This window comes from Pholis gunnellus (genome assembly GCF_910591455.1).
Source record: "Pholis gunnellus genome assembly, chromosome: 1".
NCBI classification, from domain to species: Eukaryota; Metazoa; Chordata; class Actinopteri; order Perciformes; family Pholidae; genus Pholis; species Pholis gunnellus.
In genome coordinates, this window is record NC_136528.1 from 10,802,201 (window position 1) to 10,826,974 (window position 24,774).

Sequence of the window (24,774 nt, forward strand, 5' to 3'; positions counted from 1 at the left end):
GTACTTGACGAAAACCGACCTGTGTCCTTAAAGTTGAGCTAGCAGACGTAGCTTTATGTAAGTGTTTACATAATATTCCCGACTGACATTGTCTGCCAGGCTTTAGCTGTGGGTGTTGGAGAGTCTTCAGACTTCTTCATGATCACAAACTATGACTTACGGCTTGTGTTGATGCTCAAACTATTTACTGGTGCTTTCTGTGACCGCTGTGACTTGATGACTATCTCTTTAGCTCAGCAGCGCTTTTACAGTAAGCCAGTCCTGTCCTCATGTAGCACCGTCTGCTTGTAAACAGTGAGCGTTTGTATGACTCAAGACCTGCAAATGTGAGTTAAACTGGTTATCTTATGATGAACTAAAATGTAGAGAACGTGATTGAAGTGTTAAAATCTTATAGAAACGCTAAAGTGATTACTGGGGACTACAGACATGGTCATGCCATTGATTTTTCAATTCAAATTTCTGGTTTATTTTGCTTTATTGTGTTTCTTCACCTCTTAAAGCAGGAAAGCATGTTTTTTTTTTAATTTAAAGTTTCTAAAATATCCTCAACGTAGAACTACTTTTAAATTGACAGTGTTTGGAATTGTAATTTAGGTGTCATCACTTTGTGGTTGGTGTTTTTATGCTTTTTAAGAGCCTACAAGATATTCGTACCATCCCACCTTTTTGTGAAAGAAGAAGCTCACTGTAAACAATCAGCCTACATCTTGTAGTCGTGTTTTTAAACCCAATTCATTTGCTGGGTTTCATCAGATTAACATGAGACACAACTCCATGTTCCATATGATGCTCTCTGTGGAAAGTGAACGTCTTTTCTCTTTGTGTTCGTTGCAGGTCTTCCACCTTCTCCTTCCTGGGACAGATGTTGAGGCCAGAGACCAGCCTGTCCAACAGCTGTTAGAGGCGACCGGGTGAGGACGGTGAGGAGTGCCGGTTTAACTCCGCCAGCTTTTGTCTCATGAGAGTGACCGTGCCATCCAGGCACTGCCAGTGACCAGGGCTGTGGCTGTGGTGGGCCCGGCCCAGGAGGCCTTTTTGTACATCACTCCAGGCTCCCGCTGACCTGTGCTGCTCACACCATGGATCAACCGAGAGATAAATATGGCGAGCGGCCCGCCAGGACCACTAAAGTTTCCCAGGGAAGCCGCAGCGGACACTCGTCCCGACCATCTGGCTCCTCCAGCTCCTCCGGGGTTCTCATGGTGGGGCCAAACTTTCGTGTGGGCAAGAAGATCGGCTGTGGAAACTTTGGTGAATTGAAGCTCGGTAAGTTTTAATCGTGTGTGAAATGGTTCATCACACAATGGAACAACTGAGTGAATTTGGAAGATTTTATGCCACGTCATGAACTGCAGACTAAGTGTAGTTACACACAGAACCAGTGTTAGGTACACCTAACCCAAAAATGGTTCAGTTTTAATTCAAGCCGTTTGAGAGAGATATCGATTTAACTTTATTTTGAAGGCTGTAGTTTGTGATGCTGTTGAATTGTATTGCATTATACTGAGATGTTTCTAATATTTTGTCCACACCCATTTATATGACTGCGAAGGCGCTGATACTTTGGTTCCATTTCACACACAACACACCGTAACCTAAGGATGTCATGAAGAGCGTAAAACGTGATGACCTAATAACGGAAGCCTGAAAGAATGAATGCTCAACATAATATCTTTCTTATTTTAGACAGATTTAAACAGGATCATTCAAACCATCAGTGGGAGGTTCGCTTTAAAGGGTTAAACCAAAACCTCTCAAAACTCAACATTATAACTTTATGACAAAACAGTTTTTATGGCTGTTGTATTATAATGCATTATCTTTAGTGAGGTGTACCAGCAACTGAGTATATTCAAGGAGAGCTGGGGAAAAGGAGCACGATTGCATCATTTTCTGTTATAGACCTTTTTTATTTAACGTGGATCTTCCAAAATTGAAAAAGAACATCACTCAATCAGACACAATCACTTACGGTGTTGCCTATTACCCGGGGAACCTTTTTGTAAAGCCTGAAGTGGTGTACTTAATTTTTAAAAGCCATCTTCTCTCTTATTCCAGGTAAAAATCTCTACACCAACGAGTATGTAGCTATTAAACTGGTAAGTGAACACTTTCTCTCTCTCTCTGCATGATTCCACACCTCTGCTGATATAACAATCTCTTGCAAAATGATGGATCAAAAACTGTTATGCAGGTGCACAATGAAGCACTCTGTACTTTATTTAAGTGATGCGTCTTAAATGTTACTGAAATTATATCGTATCATGTCAATGCCGTGTTCAGACAGGGACGCTGCTGTTAAGCTTCAAGTAGACACAGATTGCATGTTCTTCATTGCAGTTGATTTCCAGAAATATGACTCTCAGGATGTGCTCGGGTGTCACAGTGAGGAGATGAGATGCCTGGAAGTCATGACTCCTGACTCACGCTTTTATTATTGTTTCATTACAGAGTAGTAAATACAAAATTACAACACTAAAGTATTACGTTTGTTTAAGCAGATAGTTGTCAGCTGCTCATAGTACTGTATGGTGTCCGGACACGGATGTAGTGATTTTATACAATTGAGGAATGTTTCAATAAATATGTGTTGAGTTTCTAAACATCAATAAACTGGGGGGACATTTCAGACTTTGGGTGCTTTTATGTGACTGGATTGTCCCTTTCACTAGATTATTATTGAACACTTTTATTCATATGTTTCCTACACGATCAATTGGGAAGTTTGGGTGGAGTGTAACTTCGTAGCTTGGGAAAAAACCTTCAAAATGGCGACTGATTTTAGCGTTTTTAATCTCATCATTTACATGTGTTTGAGCTTTTGGTAGCAGAAAGAGCTGCTGGTGATGTTTGTGCAAAGCTCAGGGTTTTCCTGGCTCATCTCAAATTCTGTTTTCACATTTCATTGTATAGCATGTTTGCGTATGTCTTAAGTACAAGATAAGTCTTCAAAATATATCTTTGTTGTATTTTCTGTTGTCTGTTTTATTCCAGTTTGTGAGGTTCTTGTCATTAACTGCGTGCTGGTTTGAATGTCTCCACTGTACAGGAACCAGTGAAGTCGAGGGCGCCACAGCTGCATTTAGAGTACCGGTTCTACAAAACACTGGGAACCACAGGTAAGGTCACAGATGTGCTCGCGACTCCTCGTGGGTTTTTTTTTTTTTTTTGTGATTGCATCACAATGATTTGACTGTTTTGGAAGATTAGTCCAGCAGATTGCATCATTTCCACAACAAGTGATTACTCCACTCCGGTTACGTATTGATCTTAAGCTGCGTCAGCAACTCTTTTTAATTTCCAGGACTCTGTGTCCACGAGTACGATTACGTGCATAGAGAGCGTGGTGACCTTGCTTGTAACGCTTCCATATGAAAGGTGTTGACATAATGCTTCTTATACACCCGCAAAGCAGACGCAGCAGCTGATTTTTATTTCCTGATCCACTGAAAAGACTTGTTAATCGAGGCAGGAAGATGCAGGAAGATGTAACCTCTGTTCAGTGTAGACTTAATGCACGTGTGTCCAATGTCCATCTCTGATTGAGCGAACGATAACTATTCAGTGTGTCACAGTGACTCGTGTGGGTCTAGTCTGGGTGTGTTGGAACATGTTTGTGGCTTTTCAAACATAGGCATTTCATTTCTTTTAAACCTCCAACCTTTTTTTGTACACTTGCTGGCAGTGAACCCAACACTGACATATCATCACCTTTATTAAGTTGTTATTACTGCGTCTAATCTAGCACTTCATTAGTTCCGGTGTTGTCTGCAATCAGTTGAGCCCAAATGACTCCAAAACCAAATTGATTTTTCTTGTGACTTTGTCATCGCTGGTCAAGATCGCTGTGACCTCACGTCCGCGCCATGCTCCTGAAAGCGATATCTCTGGAATGCCTTGAGGGACATTCTCCAAATTTGGCAGAAACGTCCACTTGGATTGAAAAGATGAACTGATTAGAGTCCGGTGGTCAAAAGGTTATTGTGACCTTGCGAACCTTATCATAACTCAAGAATTAATATGCTAATTATGCTAATTCCACACAAATATCTTGCATAAAATGATGAAGTCATGACATTTTGGACAGACGTGTATGTAAACCTCAACATGACGGATTGGCGGAGGCGGTGATTCTAGATTTTAATCATTTCTTTTTGCACACATTAGAGCCAATGGTGACAGTTTATCTACACTGTCCGGTTCATGGTGTTGGAACAGTGATGTCACCACTAACCGTACAAACACTGAAGTACCTCTTAGTCTTTTTCCAGATCCGCTTATTCTCTTTTCTAGAACCATGCCCTTTACACGTCATTATTAAGTGTTCAGAATGAAAGACAATACACCAAGAGTTGCTCCTCAACCACTTCTCCTTTTGACTCGGCTCCCCTGAGAATTTATCAATTGTCTTAAGAGATCAGTCGAGGTCTGCTGACACATCCTTGTTATAGTAACCACTGACAAGAATCGTGTGAAGATTAAATGATTATAACGGAGAAATAAATGAAGGGCAAACTTTTTTTTTTTTTTTTAGTCTTGGTACGAGAGGAAATGGGTGGGAACGCTCGAAACAATGGAACAATAGAAGACTCTTTTTTAATAGTTGTGCGTTGCTCTTCTGGTAAAATGGCTGAAATAATGTGTTAACGTTGCACTGATAGTCACATGAATACTCCTAAACAAGAGCTAGTGATTGATAGATAATTTTGATCAATTTATCAATGAAGGATTTCTTTAAACCGGTTAAATCTGTTCCAGATCAGGGGTGGTCTCAGTCCCAGTTTGGCTTGGGAAAATAAAAGCCACGTTTTCTGTGATGTGTGGTCCGACTCCTTAATGTGCTGTTTGGAGCCCTACATGCATATATGATAACCAGACTGGGAATATAATGGCTATTGTTTTGCAAAGGCAAGGGCTGGAAAAGGCCAACTGTGCGGAAACTCATTAAATATTTAGAGAGTGGGTCTGCCTCTCCTCGCGCTAACCTGCCTCTGTCCTCTCCTCCAGATGGGATAACGTGACCTCATTTCTTCGTGGCTGTGCCACATTCCTCTCAGCCAATGTGGTTGTCACAGTGTCTGTGCGACGGGGTCTTTATGAATTAATGTGGTTTTGGCTCAGATGCTCGTTTAGGGTGTTGTATCTGGTGCATAACCAACTGTCACTGGATATTAATGAGGACGATTAGATCAGGAATTAAGCATCTCCTTGCACATATTCTCCATGTTAGAATATTCATCAGTGCAATCAATTAAGGTTTCATCGCTGCTTTGGTTTTACATGACGGCAGACTCTGAGGCATCAGTGTGCCGAGGACGGGGTGGTTTTGAAGATCAAGAGGGTTTGTTCAAGGACACCGTTGAGCTCTTAAAGGCATCGGCAGTCAGACCTCATCATGAAACACGACACCAGCTCTGTGACCGTTGCAATTCCAAGGAGTAAACATTTCCCACAGTGACACAGCTTACTAGATTTCACAAACATGTAAAGGAAAGGCCGGAGGTCTTACCCTGGATGTCTGTTCCCACTGATGCGAACACTTGGATCATTGTCAAGACTAGAAGTTCTCCCAGAGCAGTGTTTATTTTGGAATAAATAGGGCGTGTCGAGGAACTAGAGAGCGGTGTTTTAAAACAGGGGTTCTCCAACTTCTGTAGCTTAAGGCCCACTTCTGTTTGTTACAAAATGTGCGAGGAGCACCTTTCCAAAGAGGAGAAAATAAACCAGGTGGTAAATGTTACTGCTATTATGAATCCAAATGTAATGTATACAGGGTCATATTGGTTCTCCACACACTTTTTTTCTTGTTCATAAACGTCACTTTTGCGTCACTGCATCAGGAGGAACGTTGGCGAGCTAACACTGACGATGTGTCGTAATTGGTTGGCATTGTGAAAAGAATTAAAACAGCCTATAGCTAGCCACAAACAGAGACTTGCATGCAGTAATATGCACATGCAGCAGGCCCGGCTACGTAAACAAAGCACAGAGAAGCTCGGATTACAAGACACACACACCTTTACATTACAAGTAGTTGTTTGATGCCATATTAATACTCTGAATCTTTGTGTTTAGCACCTTTTTAAACTTTCAAAAATCCCACTAAACATTTGAAAATCAAGGACGAACCAGAATTTCCCTGTAGCTGTCTTACTGCCACGGCCTATGTCAACACACAGTGGGTGAATGATGGGGTACACCCTGGACAGGCGACTGGTCTATTACTGGGCTGACATGTGTATATATTTATATATAAAATAAGAAAATCACACTCACACCTACAGATTAATTCAGAGTCACGAATTCACCTAACCTGCATTTCTTTGGACTGTGGGAGGAAACCCACACAGGCACGAGGAGAACATGCAAACTCCACACAGTCATCCCAACACATCATCTCTGTGATGTTTTCTTCCCATTAAAAAAAACGCACATGATGGTGCCGAGACACTTTTATGTAGCATTACCGTTTTGTTAAGCATCTACATGGGGAGGTGGCGTGATGTTGCTCTGGCATTAAGCGCCTCGTAAACACGGTTACAAGATATATGATGTAAAAATAGATTTTGAATGAGTTTCTACAACCCTCTTTTACACAGTCGCATATAATTTATTAATAACGGAACAACTACTACCAGATGGTCACGATAAAGCATCCAAGCTCAGGACTGGCCTCGTCACAGAGTGCAGAGAAACAACAGGTCTTTGACAGCTGCTTGAGAAAATGCACACATAGAAAGTCGTGTGCGGGGATATTTGGGCCTTTCAGTCGGGCTTAGAAACTGTTTTATTTATTCATTCATCACACATCCATCTAATTCTTCTTGTTCTCCTTTTTGTTGTAAAGGACTGCAGCCGGCCCCTCTTTAGATGTCGGTAATGCATATGAAAATGTATTCTTTTGTCCTTTTACACAAGACAAACTGACAGAGCTGATACATTTGTGAAAGTCTGCATAAAACCTTAGTAGTTGTGATTTATATGCCGATGTTTTAGTCTCTTCGGATCACAGACTTCTTCTGACTAATGACATGAGTTTATTTGAAATATCTTCATCCAATAGGTGTATTCTACCACTAAATACAACTGCATATTATATACCTGTGAAGGATATTCAGTCCGTTACATTAGTAAAGCTAACTCTACTTAAATGTGTCTGTGGAGAATGGAGCGTCGGTCTGTAAGGTTTGAGCAGACATCATCCCCAGCATGAACTAAATTAGATTAAAAATCCGATGCGTTCTGTAGTAGGAGTAGAGTTATAGTTGCAGCCGCTGTCTTTGTTAGTCCAGGCCACGTGTTGTTCACTTGCAGCAATGTAGAAATGTCTTGAAGACCAAGTCAGAGCTACACCCATGAAAAGCTCTCATTATGTTTCAGAAAAGTGGACGAGAGAAGTCCAAAGTGGTAGCTTCCATCAATGTTTGCGTCTTCCTGTACAATTAGAGTACAGTACAGGACACACGGATTCTCTTCTGAGGACTGCTTTGCTGTAGATAATGAAGGCTCTGGGATTCCCTGTGCTAGTAAAAAGCTTGACTAACCATTCCACCGGTTTCAATTCAACAACCGTTTATCCATTTATTTACAGCACATCTCCAATCTGACACATTTATAGGCCTCCCACAGGCACCCGGGGTTCTTATGGTACAATTAGCAACCCACAGAACTGCACGATGGTGTCCAGAAACACAAGATGGAGCGCAGCATGACTCCTACATGCCCATATGCTGGCTGACAGCATTCACGCCACCTTTCAAGCTGTGCCGTATTTCTTATTACCGAGCTCGCGAGTCAAAAAGCATTATTCAGTATAAATTCATATTTCAGGATTAATATTGAACTTTATTATTATCAGTCTCTTCTTAAATTTATTAACAAAATAATGTTTTTTAAGGCAATTTGGTCCATTCACTAAACTTGTGCTCCTTCGTCGTCACAAGAAACATGAATGGACTGAGCATACAGTACAACTAAAATATTGTTTGCAGGCAGCCTGTCCATTACTGTCTCCTGTATGTGTGTAGAAGAAAATAAATCATCTTCAGGCTTGTAGATAGACTGAGATATAGTGACGGTGTTACGGTCAGAAACATGTACCAGCTCTATAGGGAGGTACTAGAAGGAATTACAAATTTAGTCTTAAAACGGCTCTGAACAATATTTCTATGTTAACAATCGATGATATTTTTTACATATAATGTGAAAGGTGTTGCCCAGAATATTCCCTCAAAGTTCAGTTCAGTTCTCCAGTTGTAACGTCTTAAATGTCAGCTTATTGTTTGGGGTTTTTACGGCCCGGCGACTTAATGTTTTCATTCACTCTCACACCCTAGAAAGAAAGAAAGAAAGTAAATATTGGACTATGCTTTCTAATGCCGCTCTGTGTTGCAGGATGTGTAAAGCACTGGCGGAGCAGCTAATGTTCATATCAACTTTATGAAGGGATAACATGTGAATGTTGTGTTCATTGGCACCTGGCATTTCAGCAACAGTTCAATCCTTTTTAGCTACTTTGAGCTAATTTCGAATTTGCCTGATGTCAGTGGGCCAACCAGGTTCATTCAACATATGCTAGCCTATCTTTTCATATGTTCAATTTTTAGTGCATGATCACAGTTAAGCTACATTGCTTCATGTTTCTTAGCTTTGTAAACTCTTGTGTGGAGTGACAGACAATGCATGCTGTGGCAAACAATCAGCATCGTGTTGGACAGAACCACCTCCAGGGTCCTCCAAAAACAGTTGCTGAAAATAGTAAAATGATCATTGATTATAGGCTCCTTAACTACAAACACCTGATTGTGGGGACTGTATGTTGAAAAAGACAAAGGTCGGGTAGCAAAACTATAACTTTGCTCCCTCTAATCTCCAGAAGACTTTTTGTCATTTCGTAAACTGCAGATAAAGTTCTGGCTTTACGATCGAGGAAATGAAAGGCAATCTGGACGTTTCCACTACTTTTAACGATCATGCAATTATATTATTTCCAAGGACTGAGCACAGCTTAAGCAGTCTGATAGAGCACGTTCTGTATGATTGAAGCATTCCTTTGAAGTTTCTTGAGGGGACCTTTTTTAATAGGACTGGCCGGCAGTAAGCAGGGGCAAACTTTGATTCATTCATCCCCTGAAGGCAATTAACAGTTTGACCTGATTTCTTGTTCTTTGAAAGTTAAGGTCAGGATGTGGTGAAGAAGATTACAAATAATTCAGATGTATCCAATTCCAAATAATTACAATCAATAGGAGTTTATGTGCATAAAACGTGAAATCCTGCAAAACATTAGATTAGATGAATTAGAATTTCATAATGTGTGTGCAGGACGGAGAGGCTTTTGTGAATTTAGAAATCCGCTTATTACAGTTACCTGCTGGAATAAAGGAAACATTTGTCATCCCGTTTCATTACAATTTTTAGGATTTAAGCTCACATACTTAGAAGTTTAACATGACATGGAGCTAGGGCTGTCACGCTGAAGACATTTCTCCTGCGGTGAAAATGATCGGCTCAAACGCACGATATGCAATATTTGTTTTGCTTTTGCAAATCACTTTTTATTTATCCTGATTTAGTGCTCTATAAATAAGCTTTATTGTCAAGCTTTTATTAGGTATATTGTTGCTTTGTAAATGACAATTTTAAAACAAATGAACTTGTTTATTGATGAATGAAGAACACAAAGGCAATGAGGCGAAGCGCTTCTTTCAGCTGAGAAGCTTTGGTTGCGTCTGGTTGCAATGATACGAAATATCCGCTAAAGTAAAAATTGTGTTGATTTCACCTCCATTGTTTGTTTCTCAGCACGTGTGCATGTAGGATGTGACGGTTGGTCTTTGTGCCATTTGTCCCCCCCCCCCCTCCTCTGTGATTGGACGGCTGTTTTAACAGTGGCAGTGTTGGAGTGAAATCTTGAACCAAAAGCTTTACCCCAAAAACTCCAAACATGCAACGGTCGGAGCAGAAAACATAATCGGAGCTGTGTCACGCCGATGGAGGAACAATTTCAGTTTTAGTATTGCAGTTTATTACCACAGCCGTACAAGGATCTTTAATTCCCACATCGCCAGCATTAATAACAACCCATACGAAGGATATGGGTCAGAGCACCGGCCCTGCCATTATTACTGTTGCATTGGACTGACCACACAACGCTAAACTGCACTGTGACAAGAAGTAAAATAGGAGCTGAGGTGACAGATGGAAGGTATTTTAGAGCAGTTAATGTAGAGCAGTTAGAGTGATATGATTCAGTTGGGAGGATGTGATATGATGAGCCAGTGAAAAGATTAGTTTTCAGCCTGCACTAGAGGAGTGACACAGTTTTATTTGCAGGTGTTGTGTTTTACTTTCGGGTTAATGTTTACCTAGCAGCTCTCTCTGCTCAATGTCCTCCTAAGGTGCCCCTCCTCCTATCAGACCAGTTTGAGGCCTCTCATGGTTCACCTTGGACCCAACTTAGAAAAATCATTAGTCAAGGGAGACCAGAATAATAAACATGCCTCCCGAACTCACACTTGTGTATATACAACTAAAAACCCCTGAAAGGCATATTCTACTTTTTTCCCATCTACTAACTAGTATTTTCTTTTTCTCAACAGTTTTCTTTCTACTATCTAAGCTATTAAAAATGATCTTGAATATGTTAGACGTACTTGTAAATGTCTAGTGAGGACACGTACAGCTGTGTCCACTGGGCTGGGATGCTCTTGTTGGCCTAATTTCTTTCTGCTTGTGTTTCAGCTGAAGGCGTGCCCCAGGTGTTCTACTTTGGGCCATGTGGGAAATACAATGCCATGGTTCTGGAGCTGCTCGGCCCGAGTCTAGAGGACCTCTTTGACCTTTGTGACAGGACCTTTTCACTGAAGACCGTCTTAATGATAGCGATTCAGCTGGTAAGTTCAGCACATTTTATGACACATTAAGTTGTTTTAAAATAGCTTCCACTTCTTATGAGTGTGAAGCCCAACACTTCCTGCATACGTTTCATAATAAAAGCCTTCCAGGGTTTTGAAGGGATTCTGCCCCCTGAATCAGTGGAAGGGTTCAAATGTGGGTTTTAAACAGGTGGAGGAATTTTCTAACACACAGTCAGCTTTAAAGCTCCTCTCACGGTCTTTCTATGGAGTTTGCTCGGTTGACAACTGAACAAAAAGTGAGATGCAGTTGAAAGCTCTGGCAAGAGCTAGTAAGTGGACCTAGAGTCGAGAGGTAAAGAAGCATGTTGTGTTTGCTTTAACAGCGGCAAAAAAGAGCTACTAAATATGATGATCTGTTCCTCTGAAGTGAATCAAGGTACCAAATATTTGGGATTTTACAGTAGTTTAACATGTGTCCCTGAATGCCTCGTAAAAAATACATATTTTATTATTAGTACTGCTGCTTTACAGTTACAATAAATTATTATACATGATTTTATATGCACAATGCCTACAAAGGACCATGGAGCAGGTGGGCTACCAGTGCAGAGTCTGCAAATTAGCAGTCTGTCAGTACACACGCACTATTGGTCAGTCAGGTAGGCTGTCAAAAAGAGCAAAGCCATCACTGAATCTCATTAGGTTTGAGCAGCTCAGATGGTGGTCTTTCAGCTTTTCGTCGCCTCAGACATCTCAAAATTTCTAGCATTTCAACTTGTCAGCACAAAATCTGCAGTGCTCTTGTAATGCAGATAGCCCCTGCAAGTTGGTAAGGAAATCTACAAAACGGCACAACATAAGCACGATGTTGCAGAACAGAGAGACGCCAAAGCCTGCACCTCAGCCAATCTCTCCCCTGTATTTATGACGTCGGTCTCCTTTATTTTTTCGGCACACGTGAGTGATCCCACATAAGTGCAGTGAGCTCCTACACAAGCTCCTTTTCTTTGGGAGTGTTTCAGGATCCTTCAAGAGGGACAGAGGATATCATTCGTGGTAAATTGATAAAAACACTGACATTCTATATCACGATGCTCTTGAAAGCAGTCAACGTTCATTAAAATGTCGGTTTTGAGTACATTTTTGACATCTTGACTACGCTTTGCAGACTTTAAGGCCTGTGTTGCTGTTTTTTGCTGACTCGGCTGTATTCTTTCTCGTCAGATTTCTCGAATGGAGTATGTGCACTCTAAAAACCTCATCTATAGAGACGTGAAACCTGAAAACTTTCTCATCGGACGGCAAGGGAATAAAAAGGAACACATCATCCACATCATTGACTTTGGTTTGGCCAAAGAGTACATCGACCCCGAGACCAAAAAACACATTCCATACAGGGAGCATAAGAGCTTGACTGGCACTGCCCGATATATGTCCATCAATACACATTTAGGCAAAGGTAAGATGAGTTTCAACGCTTTGATTTTGATTCTGCTGTGTTGACATGTTTATTATGTAATGTGGATTGTTTTATTCTTGAAGTTTCTCAGTGAAATGTTATCAAATCTATTGATGTAGAGCAAAGCCGGCGAGATGACCTGGAGGCTTTAGGCCACATGTTCATGTATTTCCTTCGTGGGAGTCTACCATGGCAAGGTCTGAAGGTATGTTACAACATCAGTCTTGTCCTATGTAGAAAAAACATGCATCAAAAAAGAAACGCCTGAGAGCTGACATGATACAATGATCTGATAGTCAGATCAGTATTGTTGTTTTATTTGTAGTTCTTCATGAACACTTTGAGAATGTATTGAAAGTCTGTTTTGTGTGAAAATGTGAATGTAAAGACTTAAGTTATCAGAGTTTTCTTTGCTACAACCATAGAGAAATAAGAAGTGATTGTATGAATAGTACATTAACCAATTCTGCATCAAGAAACAAGAACATATGAAGAACTAGTTTTGACATATTTCTGATCAGACGTCAGAATCGGGTCATAAGTCTTTCCGTTTTTGATTCTCCTGCAGGCCGACACGTTGAAAGAACGGTACCAGAAGATTGGAGACACAAAACGAAACACTCCCGTCGAGGTCCTTTGTGAGAACTTCCCAGGTACCCTGATGACGGCTGTAATGTTGTTATGGATCACGCTGTAAAGCTGGAAAATGATCAAATAGAGATAAGCTGTGATTTTACCGAGACCTTTCCAAATGAAATGTTTTGAAATGTCATCCCACTATATAATTAGAATTATAGTATCCATATTAAAGGTTAAACCGTCTTTAAATACTTGTTTAATTCAGAGGAGATGGCCACCTACCTGCGATATGTGAGACGGTTGGACTTCTTTGAAAAGCCAGACTATGAATATCTGCGGACTCTGTTCACTGAACTGTTTGAGCGAAAAGGATACACCTTCGACTACACTTACGACTGGGTTGGCAGGCAGATAGTAAGTAACGCACGTAAACGACTCAACAATTCTTCAGTTAACTGCTTGACGGTCCAGAATTGAACTGGTTATTATTCCCCTCAGCCCACACCAGTGGGGTCTGTCCATATAGACTCTGGAGCGTCGGCTGTGCCGAGAGAGAGCCATCCTCACAGAGACCGGCCCTCACAGCACCCACCAATCAGAAATCAGGTACGCCAGGTTTTGTTATGAGTAGTGGGTGAGCGAGTGTGTGTTTCAGGCTTTTGTTCCAGTGAAAGCGAGGGAGGCAGTGCATTACAACCGGAAGTGTATGTATGAGGTACAACACCTATTCCCCTGCTTGCATATATGTACACAACATCTGACCTCTGAATAAAAGGAACAATACAGGATTCTGCAGTTATCAGGACTCATGTGCATGCAGAGTTTCAAAGCTTTTATGAAAACTATCCTGAAGAGATGTATTTGGGTTTTTTTTAAAGAGGGATGATGACAATAAGATGATTTGTCACATATTTTGTCAAAACACCATTAATCCCAATTATCTCTATAATCAGTTTTGGTTGGCTGTTGAGTATTTTGAAATGAATTGCTCTGATTAACAGCAGCCCACAAAGATAACTGAGATGATGCTTTGTAGTCGTTCACATACTGTACTACATTGACATTAGCGCCGGGCGATATTTATATGATGATATATGGTCTTTCAGTGGAATATTATTGTGATTCCATCATATATCGTGATACACAATTGTGTCATCTAAATTGATTTGTCAAGTATTTAATTCACACAGGAGAAAACTGGCTTCACCATGTGGTTGTTTCCAAATACACTATTCATTTATTGATCCACCAGATAACGGGCTATTTGATTTATATCCTTACCAAGATTTGAAATGACCTATATCATGATAGAAGACTTATCGCCCAGCCCTAACTGAAAAGAGAAAGTGAAGGATTTGATTTCTTCACCAGATCGATGGAACAGGCGAGGCCGTTAGAAAATGGGCTCAGGTTTAATTAACGGTATTTCTGGCCAGTGTTTTCGAGGGACTGCAGTTCACCCTGCCCCCCGCCCCCCCGCCGCACATGTTTTAGTTCGTCTTGCTCCAGATATGGTGCGGGGGGAATAAGAACAATGAAACGTTTCTGACAATCAAGGATTACAATAACTCTTATTCAGTGCGGTCACTGCTGAATGTTCTCTTTATCGCGTTTGTGTGAACTGCTTTGGTTTATATTGTTAATGGCTGTTACGAAGACAACCCGTCAAACAAACCGATTCTTTCATAGATAGTTTAGGTTTATTTTGTGTGTGATGTAAATGTGATGAGATTGAGGCCAACGTTTGAGATGTAAGAGCTTACCTCCATTTGGCTTCAGGCTCATTAGTTTCTATTTCAGTTCTTTGGCTGAAGCCTTGCTTTGATTTTGATTCACTCTTTTATTTTGTTGCATTTTTTTTTTTCTTCATTTCTCATGCTGCTTTGCATGGTACCTGGCCACGCACACCCAAATATCCATCTCTCCTAACGCGATTATCCCACCACCACCCGCCACCCTCTCCCATCGCACCCACCTACCCCACTTCCCCTCCCATCACCGACGCCCCCCCGACTCCTGAGCAGACAGCGGTCTCAGATCGACGAGGAGCATGGGAGGTGCAACCCACACGCCAAGCAAACTCCTCCTATCTGACCTCCCAGCTGGCAGCGGACAGGCACGGGGGCTCAGTGCAGGTATACACCCCTCACCTGATCAACCACAACCCCCACCCACCCCAATCTCGATGGAGTCAGATCTGTCTCATAGGATCTAATCCACATATTTCTTTATCATTTGAATATTTTTAACCAGATTTCACTGGCAAGTTTGGCATTTACAAATGGTGATTCTGCATTTGTAAGATATGAAGATGTAAAACGTAACTGTCAACCCTTTAAAAAAAATGTTTAATTATTTTCCTGAAAACTGAAAATGAAATTAGAGCTCACAATTGATCCAAAGAAATTGTATTCCCAAAATGATATCGGTATTTCTAATTTCCATTTCAATAGTAGTTGGCAGACATTTTATTTTGTGTTTTAGCCTTGTATGTGAGACAGATCTACAACCATGTACCTCCCCCCCACCCCTTTACCCTTTGGCTGGGAAATGTTATTTTTCTGCACCACCATATGCATGTCATCTGGTGCCACCCACCCCAGATGGTATAAAAGGACTTTAGCTTTATAAACAGCAGCCCTGGTTGTGGCATATTGGTCCCAGGTACTACACTTCTTCATGGCGCTTGGACATTCCTTGCAAGACCAAGAAGCCTCTTGCATGGCAGAGTTGCGTGGCTCAGCCGGCTAAGTGCATGCTCTTTAGTCGTAAAGGGTCATTATGCTTAAAGGAACATCCTGGTATAATTTGTCTTGCCATTACCAAGATTGTCCCTGTGTGTAACCAGCTCAGTTTGCATAGGTGTGTACAGTGTCAGCTTTATTAGATCTCTGACTATTCTACTAAATGTAATATTCAACCATTCAGGGTGAAACCGTGTGGAAGCTTGTAAGTTACAGACATCATTCTGTGTTTCATTCAGGTAAAAACGATTGTATGTTCACTTTATATGTGGACCTTGTCTCCTGTTTTTTTTTACATTGGCGGAAGCTTCTCTCTCTGATTGGATGCTCGGTGCACAAAGAATAAAGAGAATCTGCTTCACTGTGCCAGATGATGCCCAAAAGATCAATGGAGGTAGCAGAGCTAATGCTAGCAAGCCTCGTTGTTAGCTGTGGGCTGGACTCTGTTATTTTATAAGTTTATATAAAGTTGTTTGCAAAAGTAATGTTTCTGTATACAGTAGAATGGTCATTGACCTTTTATGGATATTAATCCAAACCTATGATATTTGTCTTTTTAAAGCAGCACAGTCACTGTTCTACTCCAATCATTTTCCAAGAAATTATTACATTTAATTAAAAAATGTTTTTATTTAACCACATAAAAAACAGTTGGGATAAAATCTCTCTTTTTGTGATCTGGCCCAAAAGGCAGCGAGTTACAAGTCAAAAACACATCGTACAATAAAATACAAAACAACAGATTACAAATGAGCAAAATCTAATGTGTGGGGTCATCCCGAAAAATAATAACCAACACTGTTGAGAATGTCTTGTGGGGAAATTGACGATAATGACGAAGGCGATCCCAAACACAATGATGCGGAAGTCCAAAGAGAACAAATGTAATTTTCATTCATAAAATGTGACGGTGGTGCACAGGACTTTTAACTCATGGCTCACACACAGACTGTGGTTTGCTGGCAGTACGAACACAGAAGAGCCCGCTTGTAGTAGCTCCACTACCTCCAGCAGTCATGTGACCCTCATCTTGAATGGGTTGTGGTAGTTGCAGTCATTTTAATCAAAGTCTGGCAACTTCATCTTAAGGATATTTTTCCACACTGTTGCGCCATGAATGGAATTGAAAGGTGGCTGACATTAACAAAGGTGTACACTGTATAAACCTATGCACACAAAACTCACATCTTTACCATAATTATAATGCCATTTCTTTTACAGGTGAATGGGACAACCGTCGATAGCTTTTCTTTGCATACCGTAATTTGTCTGTCGGTGGCAGTTTGTCTGTTTTTGATTTTGAAGAATTCCTTCTTTACGGGCTTTAAAGAGATTTTCAAAACCACAAAATTCTTTAGGATTCATATAGATCGACAGATGTTAAATGTTTGAAACGTTCTGTAAATGAAAGAGTGGCCATGGATACAAAAAAGAGGAGTTAACACAACACATGAATGTGTTCTTTATGTGTTCTTCTTTGCTGCTGTGTTTCCACAGAGGAGGCAATGAAAGTAAAGTGAATTGGTAAAGCAGCATTCATGCAACCAGAAAAAGAACTCCCATCACAGCAGGAGCGGTTATTCACATTTATTCGGGCCAACGTCATCACTGTTTTTTTTTTTTTTAAAGTAACACCCGTCTGTGCCACAGGTGGTCAGCTCGACCAACGGGGAGCTGAATGCAGACGAGCCACTGACTGTTCATTCCAACGCTCCCATTACAGCTCAGGCAGAGGTGGAAGTGGTCGACGAGGCCAAGTATGTGTCATACACCCGCCACACCTCTCCTCCATGTCCATCTGTCGCGTCCTCTCCTTCCCGCTCTTCCTCTTCCTCTCTCTCTCTCTCTCAACACTTTTTGCTATGCTGTTGGATTGTGACAGCCCCCCCCCCCCCCAGCTGTCATTCTGCCCCTCTTCTGTTTGACTGTGTGGGTTTTTGATCTCGACTGCTGCCTATCTGTTCCCTTAATTTGATTTTTTTTAGATGTAGATTAACTTCTCAGTTGGAGCTACTTCATCCTCTCATACCTGCAGTCCACCCCTAACACAGGCTGCGCTTTACTTTCTAGCAGCCTGGCCAACTTAAAGCAATACTCCACCATTGATTAACCTGTTAACAGTATCAGCAATGATCAATGCAAAGCAGCTTCTGTTGGTGTGTGTTGTGGTCGCAGCCAGTTGAGATCACACCAGATTGTCCATGTGGTGACTTAGTCACACGTACAAAGATTATGTCATCGCATCAGTCACATCTTTCTCTCCCTGAGAGACAAACATGGAAACCCCCGATCATTAACATTGGTTTCATTCGGCTGATCTGAGAGCTGGTAGCACCGGCTAAACGGCTACTGTTAAGTCTTCAGCAGCTGGAATGACGCCGCGCTGCATGGCTGGCTGCCCACTGCGCTATAACTGCGCTGCTGACTGAATGTCACGAGGCTCAGACGATTGAGAGAAGCTCTTCTGAGACTACAAATATTTATGTTAATGAAGATATTAAGTGCTTTGCATTTGGGATTAGAGGCTGTTGGATATTAAAGCAAACAACAGTGAGGCCAATTCTTTGTTTAGTAAAAGAACAAACAAAAACTGGAGTGAAACTCAACTCCAAAATACAGAGATTTAGTTACAAGCTACAAAAGTACTGAAAACTGCACAGGCTGAGACATTTAAAAACGGCTTCTTGTTTTATTACATAATATATCTTGACATAGAATATATCTTTCAACGTATTTAGCTTCGGTCCAGTTCAGGCATTAGTCCAGTCACTATAAATCATATTGCAGGGTTTTATTTCCCATCACAGTCCATCATGATTCCCTTCTGCTGAGTCTCCTCATGAGTCTCCCAGAGCTTCATTCCCTTTAATCAGATCTTCCTCCTGTTCTCGTTCACACAATTGTTTGATGTGATGATTGCCGCGTTTACTGACAGTCTCTTCTTTGATACCTCCTCAGACTAGTCGACGTTTGATATAAGAACGTGAAGTAATGGATGCAAATCATGATGCAATTTAATTCATGTTTTTCCTTTTTAAGGAAATATCAGGTTCCCATGGTGAATGAATGCCACTTATATAGTTGGCTCTTTCATCTATTTATATTATATATATATATATATGTTATATCACAATAGCATGTTTTCTGGAAACTCAATAGTCTATTTTTGTATACTACTGTGTGAATTAAATACTTAATAATATGAGAAAATACTCAGTACGAATTTAAAGGCAAAATGATCAGACTGACTGAAGGACTTGAGTTAATACTTTCTGGTTATCTTCCATTTAGATGACGTAATTGTGTACCACGATATCTCAATATATGATTCTATTGAAAGATAATAACTTATATTTAATTATCACCCAGTCGTAGGATATGTTGTTTCTCTATATATGTATGTATAATTAAAGCAAAGTGATACCTACATTTACAAAGGTAATATAAAGCCCAGGAGGAAATGGCTGCAGAGTCTTATGTTCTGTAACCATTTCTGTGATCTTTTCTCCTTTTTTAACCTCTCGAACGTTGCCTCTCCTTGTCCACCGGTGTCCTGTTGGTGTGTTTGTGTGCATGTGTGTGTGTGGCATGAGCCCAGTCCCTTCATCCTGGTCGTTCTGTATTAATCTATCTTCCTTTTCTCTTTACACTCTTTCCTCTCTCTCTCTTCTGCTGTAGCTGCGTGAAAATGCTCAACCTGTGGTGAGTCCCTCTCTGCTAGTCCACATCCGACTCATGGGACAGGGAGTGGACCAGCCTAGGCTGGGGCCCAGTGGAGTTATTATTTACAAACTTTAACTAGACTCTCACTGGTACAGTAGGGCCATAAACCCTGTCTAATATGTGTACTATCAAGTCTCTGCACCATCGCCTGATGCTGTAGTGACGGATGAGTAGAGAACATATTAAGCAGTGCTGCCGTGTGAGCAGCCATACTGACTAAAAACGTAATATCAAATCAGGGCAGAAAGAGTAAGTGCTTTGAAAGAAGTGAACTAAGAGTCTGTTGTGTGAGCCCCTGTAGTATTCGGATATCTACTCTTTTGGCTTCAGATTAAAAGCCTTTACACTCCTGTTGCATGGTGCCCCATGTTTTGTTATTAATGAATTCATCTAAGAGTACCCAGTCACCGTCCTATGTCTTGATCCACAGCTTTTTTTTTTTTTTGTCTTTGTGTGTTTTTATTGACTGTGTCTCGTGCTCTGTGTGCACTTCTCCATTTATGTTTTTGCGTAAGAGAAATATTGCCTTCGGCGTCACTGCAGCAGTTTGTATTAAAGTCCCCGCTGTCATCTTTCTGTGGGAGGTGAATAAGCATGCACACACTTTGGCGGATGGCACATTATCCATCTTGTCCTTGATGCTAATGTTTTACTAATCAAACCCGTTGCCAGCTGCAGTTCTCACCAATGTGATCCCAAAAACACGCATCTGTCCAGATTTGAAAGAATACTATTCAGCTATTTAACCAAACCAATTTAAGCCGTCCACTCGTCGTTTGTTCTTTCTTTCTGCTTCATCTGAAGCCTCTCTCATCTACATACCGGGTTTAATCTGTGTCTCTGTTCGCAGGTGCTGCTGTTTCTTCAAGCGAAAACGGAAGAAGAACACGCCGAGGCACAAATGATCCTTCGCCACCGGCCCCAAACGCGTCCGGCTCAGTTGATTGTGATTTCAGAAATCAATAAGGTCCCTTTCAGAATAAATTCGGGAGACAACTGAAAGATCTTGATTGAATTGCTCTCTGGAGGGACCCGTTAAAAATGGTTTGTTGAGATGTGCAAGACGCTTGTGTCTTTTGATGAGAGTCCTTTTTTCATTTTTTTTTTTTTTTTCTTCTTCTTCTTGTTTTTCGCCTCCTCCAAGATGTGCGGAAATGTTTTGCAGGCCAGTCGTCCGAGCGGCCAACCTTTTTGTTGGAATTTTGCAGAGGATAATCTTTTTGTTTTTCCTCCCCACGACACAGCATTTGTATTTTTTTTTTTTCCTCTGGTTTTTGGCATATTTTCTGCTCCTGTTTCTCTTCTGTGGTATTGCAAAAAGGAAGAGACAGATCTTCCCGTGGAAGCTCGCCACCGTCGGCCTGTTTGCATACTATGATTTCTTTGTTTGACTCTCAAAATCATGTTTTCGTTTCCTCCTCTGCCAAGCCCCGGTTCAAAGTGGTTTGTCCCTCGTTAGTGTGCGAACTCATTTTGACACAAAGCCCTTTTTGGTCTTTCCTGGCGTGGGACTGAATGTAAACCTGAACACACGAGGAGCCCAGAGTGTCACTGCCCGTCACCAGGCACAAAGAGCATCAGTCTGCCATTTGGCCCCTGCACTTTTTTTCCTCCAAAGAGGTCAACCCTGGCACTGGGACCCGGGGCCTGATAGTGCAGAAGACCAGAGACGCCTCCTGCACTGTGTTCTCTTGAGGGCGCTTTCTGCTCACGCTGCTTGGTTAAAGCACTCCCCTTAACCACGCCGCCGTCAAACACACACTACAGTCTCGTTTGCAGCTCTGCTCCTGTCGGCTTTGTGATAATGAGCAGCAACCTGACACTTGTACATGGGGCTGGAAAAAACAACATGCTATTTATGCTATTTATGTCTTGGTTGCCACCAGTTTTCTTACTTATTCTAAAACATACACACTGAATGTATGGACAGAAATGTAAATTACGTTGGAGCGTTTATATAATCTGTCATGCGCATGGGAAGGAAATTGCAGTTTAGGAGTTAAGACCAATGTTTAAAAAAAAAAGTGAGACCAAAACTAAGTGGATTAAAAGGTGGGAGGGTCTTAAATGTGCTTAATAATGTGACGCTTAATAATGGACTCTTCACCAGTAGACACTGGGGGATGTTGCTTTGGAGTGACAAGAGAATGGAATCGCAGCCTCTCGACGCTACTGTCTGATGCCTTAACCCCGACCAACCGACCCGTCGACCACCACATCACATCACCAGTTTGATGAACGAGTTGGCAGCATGATGGTGGTTCGTTTCCTTTTTTGGGGGGGGGCGGTGACCTGTAGGATAAAGCCCAAAGTTGCAGACTGTTCCCCAGCTAGTATCGGAGCAGTTAATGACTTCCCTTGTAACGGTGAGGAGAGCAACGCCAAACGAGGTGGTGTGGTGTAAAGATGTGTAATGGTGTTGGGACGTCCCTGCCCCTGCGTGTCCAGCCTGAAGACCCCTGTGCTGCAAAGCGACGTTTGAAGTTTGGACGACTCTGTTCCTCTCCTCGACGCCGAGAGAGGAACGACGGCGTGAGCGAAGGCGGATAAGTGAACATGTCCATACCATTTTAGTTTTTATTTCGTGTCATGGAGGACTGCCTTGAAACAATATCCTCGATATGTCACCTTGCCTATCCTCCTAACAGAGAATTACCGTACATAGGTGTTTTATTTTTTTATGTTATATCTTGCTAATGTGAATTTCTTTGAATGCAATTTTTGTTTTGTTTTTTTCCATTCCAAATAGCCATGGTTTTATGGGGAAAGAGAGGGTAACAGAAAAAGCTTGAGACCATGACTGCACTACATTTGTTGACCCCAGCTTTCCCTGACGAGACCCTGCCTTCTTAATACTGTACTTTAATCGTGCTTATTACTTTAATTGTAGCTGCCTCGTGCGCTAGGCCTTCCCTATAGGGTGCAGGGAATACACTTTAAATCGACTTTAATCCCCGCCCACTCCTTGATTTTTTTTTTTTTTGTGCCATTACATCCTCCTCCCACCCTTCGCCCTTCCTTTTTCCCCTCTCTGCACATTCATGCGCACACACAACTCACACACACACACGCACACACGTGTCAGTCCTAGGTGAATCAACTCTCAGCGCAGTGTTAGAGTTGGCGTTTTGTGGACCTTCTCCATCATCTTTAGAAATACAATGTTGTAGATGTTGCAAACTATCTCAATGAATCCGTATGTAAACCTGCTTGTTGCGTGTATTTACACTGTATAGCTTTCGGTTTATTCTTACCCCTGACACGGCCGTTACTCCGGGGTCTAAGTTATTGTGTTATTGAAAGTACTTGAATATGAAAATCTACGGGACCTTTTCTGTTTTTGTTTTGTTTCTCTGTCATTATCATAGTAAGTCCACACATAGGATTTGAGGGGGAATGGCGGGAGAACAGGCTATTTGAATGACGGGTATTCATTTCTTTGAGACGTCTTAGTGCCTCTTGAGTGTGTCGGACTCACCTGTGGAGTCCTGTGCTAGCTGGTGTTAGTGTTGGGTTCGTGTTTCCACCCAGAAGGAGGTGCAGTGAGATGTTGGTTGTGAGGTTGGAGTCATGCTTTAGTCTCTGTGAAACGTTCGCCGTGATGTATTTTGATCTGTTGTCGGTGAGCTTGTTCAGACACCAAACATCTGCTGCCTGTGATTCTCCCCACAGAGCATCAGCGACACCCGGACTGGTTTCATTCCAGCTTCTTGAGAAAAGTTGAAAGTATTTAATGTGTAGTGAGATGGATATCCAGACTATTTAGCCTTCAACATCCCCCCCCCCCCCCCCCTTCGGGTTCCCAGAGTGCCATTCCTGAGACGACTACTAGCCCATGCCTTTTACCTGTGCCAGGAAAATATGAACTTGAATGTGTTTTTGACCATCGCATTCCACCGTGTGTCCTTGACGTGTCCACTGTCATTTTTGGGGAAAATTGCAAAGCAACGTGGCCCAATTCAGTACCAGGAAGTGTTGTCAGGAGGAGGAGGAGGAGGAGGAGGGGGCGGTTATAAGTCGCTTCTGTTGGTTTCTTTCTATTATTGTTGAAACCAGTATAAATGTATCAACCAAGTTCTATTATTTCACAGTTGGATTTGTGGCTGGTTGTCTTTGCAACATCTGCTTCTTCCTTAAAGTGTGGGTCGTCTGGCTGAAACGGTAGATATAGATATATTACTCTGATGTATTTACTTTGTACTCTCCGGGCCTCACGCAGAGCGATATATATCAGTACTCTGTGTGGTTTGTATCTGCATGGCTTACCTGGAGACGACAGCGAGCGGCCTCTCTCACCTGCGGGGCTCACGTACTGTTTGGGTCAGTGAGACGTTACGGCTTCCAGTCCTCGTGTAAAATAAAATGTCTTCTCGCAGCACATTCCATTTCAGTTCCCATCATTTCTGATGCGCTTCAGTCAGACTTGTGTTCACGGCTCCGGTCGTGTGTAACGTCACATTCCTGTGTGTCAAAGTGAAGGACGGTTGAAGTGTGAATGAATGGCTTTAGGTCTTTCTGGGTTCTCTGGCACTTTTCCCTTGTTGCTGTACTGTAGAGTCGTCTTGGATTTACTGTATTGTTTTCTTTGAGGGAGAGGTTTAGGGTGACATTTACTGCAATATTGTGATGATTATTTGTAAATTGTACAGAGTTCACAATTATACTCTTTGTTCTTTCTGTTGGGATTCCATATAAAATATGTATTCTTTGATATATATTTTTTTTCCCTCTCAGACTGTGGAAATTCAAATTGTACAGTTCCAAGAGTTTATCCTCCCCTCAGCATTGTTTTTTTTGTTTTCAGAGCTATGATTAAGAGAAATCTTAAAACTGTAAATATATATTATTGTGTTGAAATATGAATGTCACTTCAGAAATGTATTTGAATGAGTTAGTCGAGGGCTTCAAGAATGAAGGACCCACATTTCTTCTTTTTATCGTTTCATATTTTTAATTTACAGAAAGATAAAGGTCCTTTTTTATCTGAAATGCCTGTTTGTTTTTGTTTTGTTTTTTCTCCTTTGATTCATATAATACAATGTGTCACACATGAACCTTATAAAATCACTTTTTATTCCCTCCACACCTAAAGGGAAACTCCAGTTTGCACCCTTTTTTTATGTAAAATAAAAGATCTCTCCACCTTGTGGGAATGTTGTCTGTGAAGTGATTTTGCATTAATTGCTTCAGGTGCTGTACTCTCACTTTAAAGAAATTGCAAATATAACTGATTGTTCTCAGGTTTCTCTCGTTAGGAACATAACCTCATCGCGGCCGTTACCATAAGTGTGTCGCGAATGCTTAAAAAAAAATCTTTCAATTGAGGCTGGAAAAGAAACCATTTTCTGAATAACTTGGTTTTGGAGGTAATCTTGACAAGAACGGGGCAGTTAGCTCCCCAAAGTTA

At 41.5% G+C, this 24,774-nt stretch overlaps 1 protein-coding gene across 3 annotated transcripts; it reads left to right on the forward strand.

Annotated features, from left to right (window-relative positions):
* The first annotated feature begins 1,003 nt into the window (after positions 1-1,003).
* Positions 1,004-24,505, forward strand: csnk1g1 (casein kinase 1, gamma 1). 3 transcript variants are annotated; one of them, XM_079164564.1, is made up of 13 exons: positions 1,004-1,269; positions 2,062-2,102; positions 3,053-3,122; positions 10,747-10,898; positions 12,087-12,321; positions 12,441-12,526; positions 12,890-12,974; positions 13,166-13,314; positions 13,399-13,506; positions 14,925-15,035; positions 17,295-17,401; positions 19,323-19,346; positions 20,218-24,505. In XM_079164564.1, exons 1-13 carry the CDS (start codon positions 1,083-1,085, stop codon positions 20,270-20,272), a joined length of 1,410 nt encoding a protein of 469 aa, XP_079020690.1. In that variant the 5' UTR covers positions 1,004-1,082; the 3' UTR covers positions 20,273-24,505. The 3 variants fall into 3 exon arrangements, with proteins under 3 accessions (XP_079020690.1, XP_079020689.1, XP_079020691.1); XM_079164563.1 differs by lacking the exon at positions 19,323-19,346; XM_079164565.1 differs by lacking the exons at positions 14,925-15,035; positions 19,323-19,346.
* Positions 24,506-24,774: the final 269 nt, after the last annotated feature.

Excerpts from the sequence above, each read along its gene's own strand:
- csnk1g1 (XM_079164564.1), top strand. The coding sequence starts at position 1,083 with ATGGATCAACCGAGAGATAAATATGGCGAGCGGCCCGCCAGGACCACT. Across the intron at positions 15,036-17,294 it reads GGCACGGGGGCTCAGTGCAG|GTGGTCAGCTCGACCAACGG; the intron begins GTATACACCCCT and ends TCTGTGCCACAG. Across the intron at positions 19,347-20,217 it reads GTGAAAATGCTCAACCTGTG|GTGCTGCTGTTTCTTCAAGC; the intron begins GTGAGTCCCTCT and ends CTCTGTTCGCAG.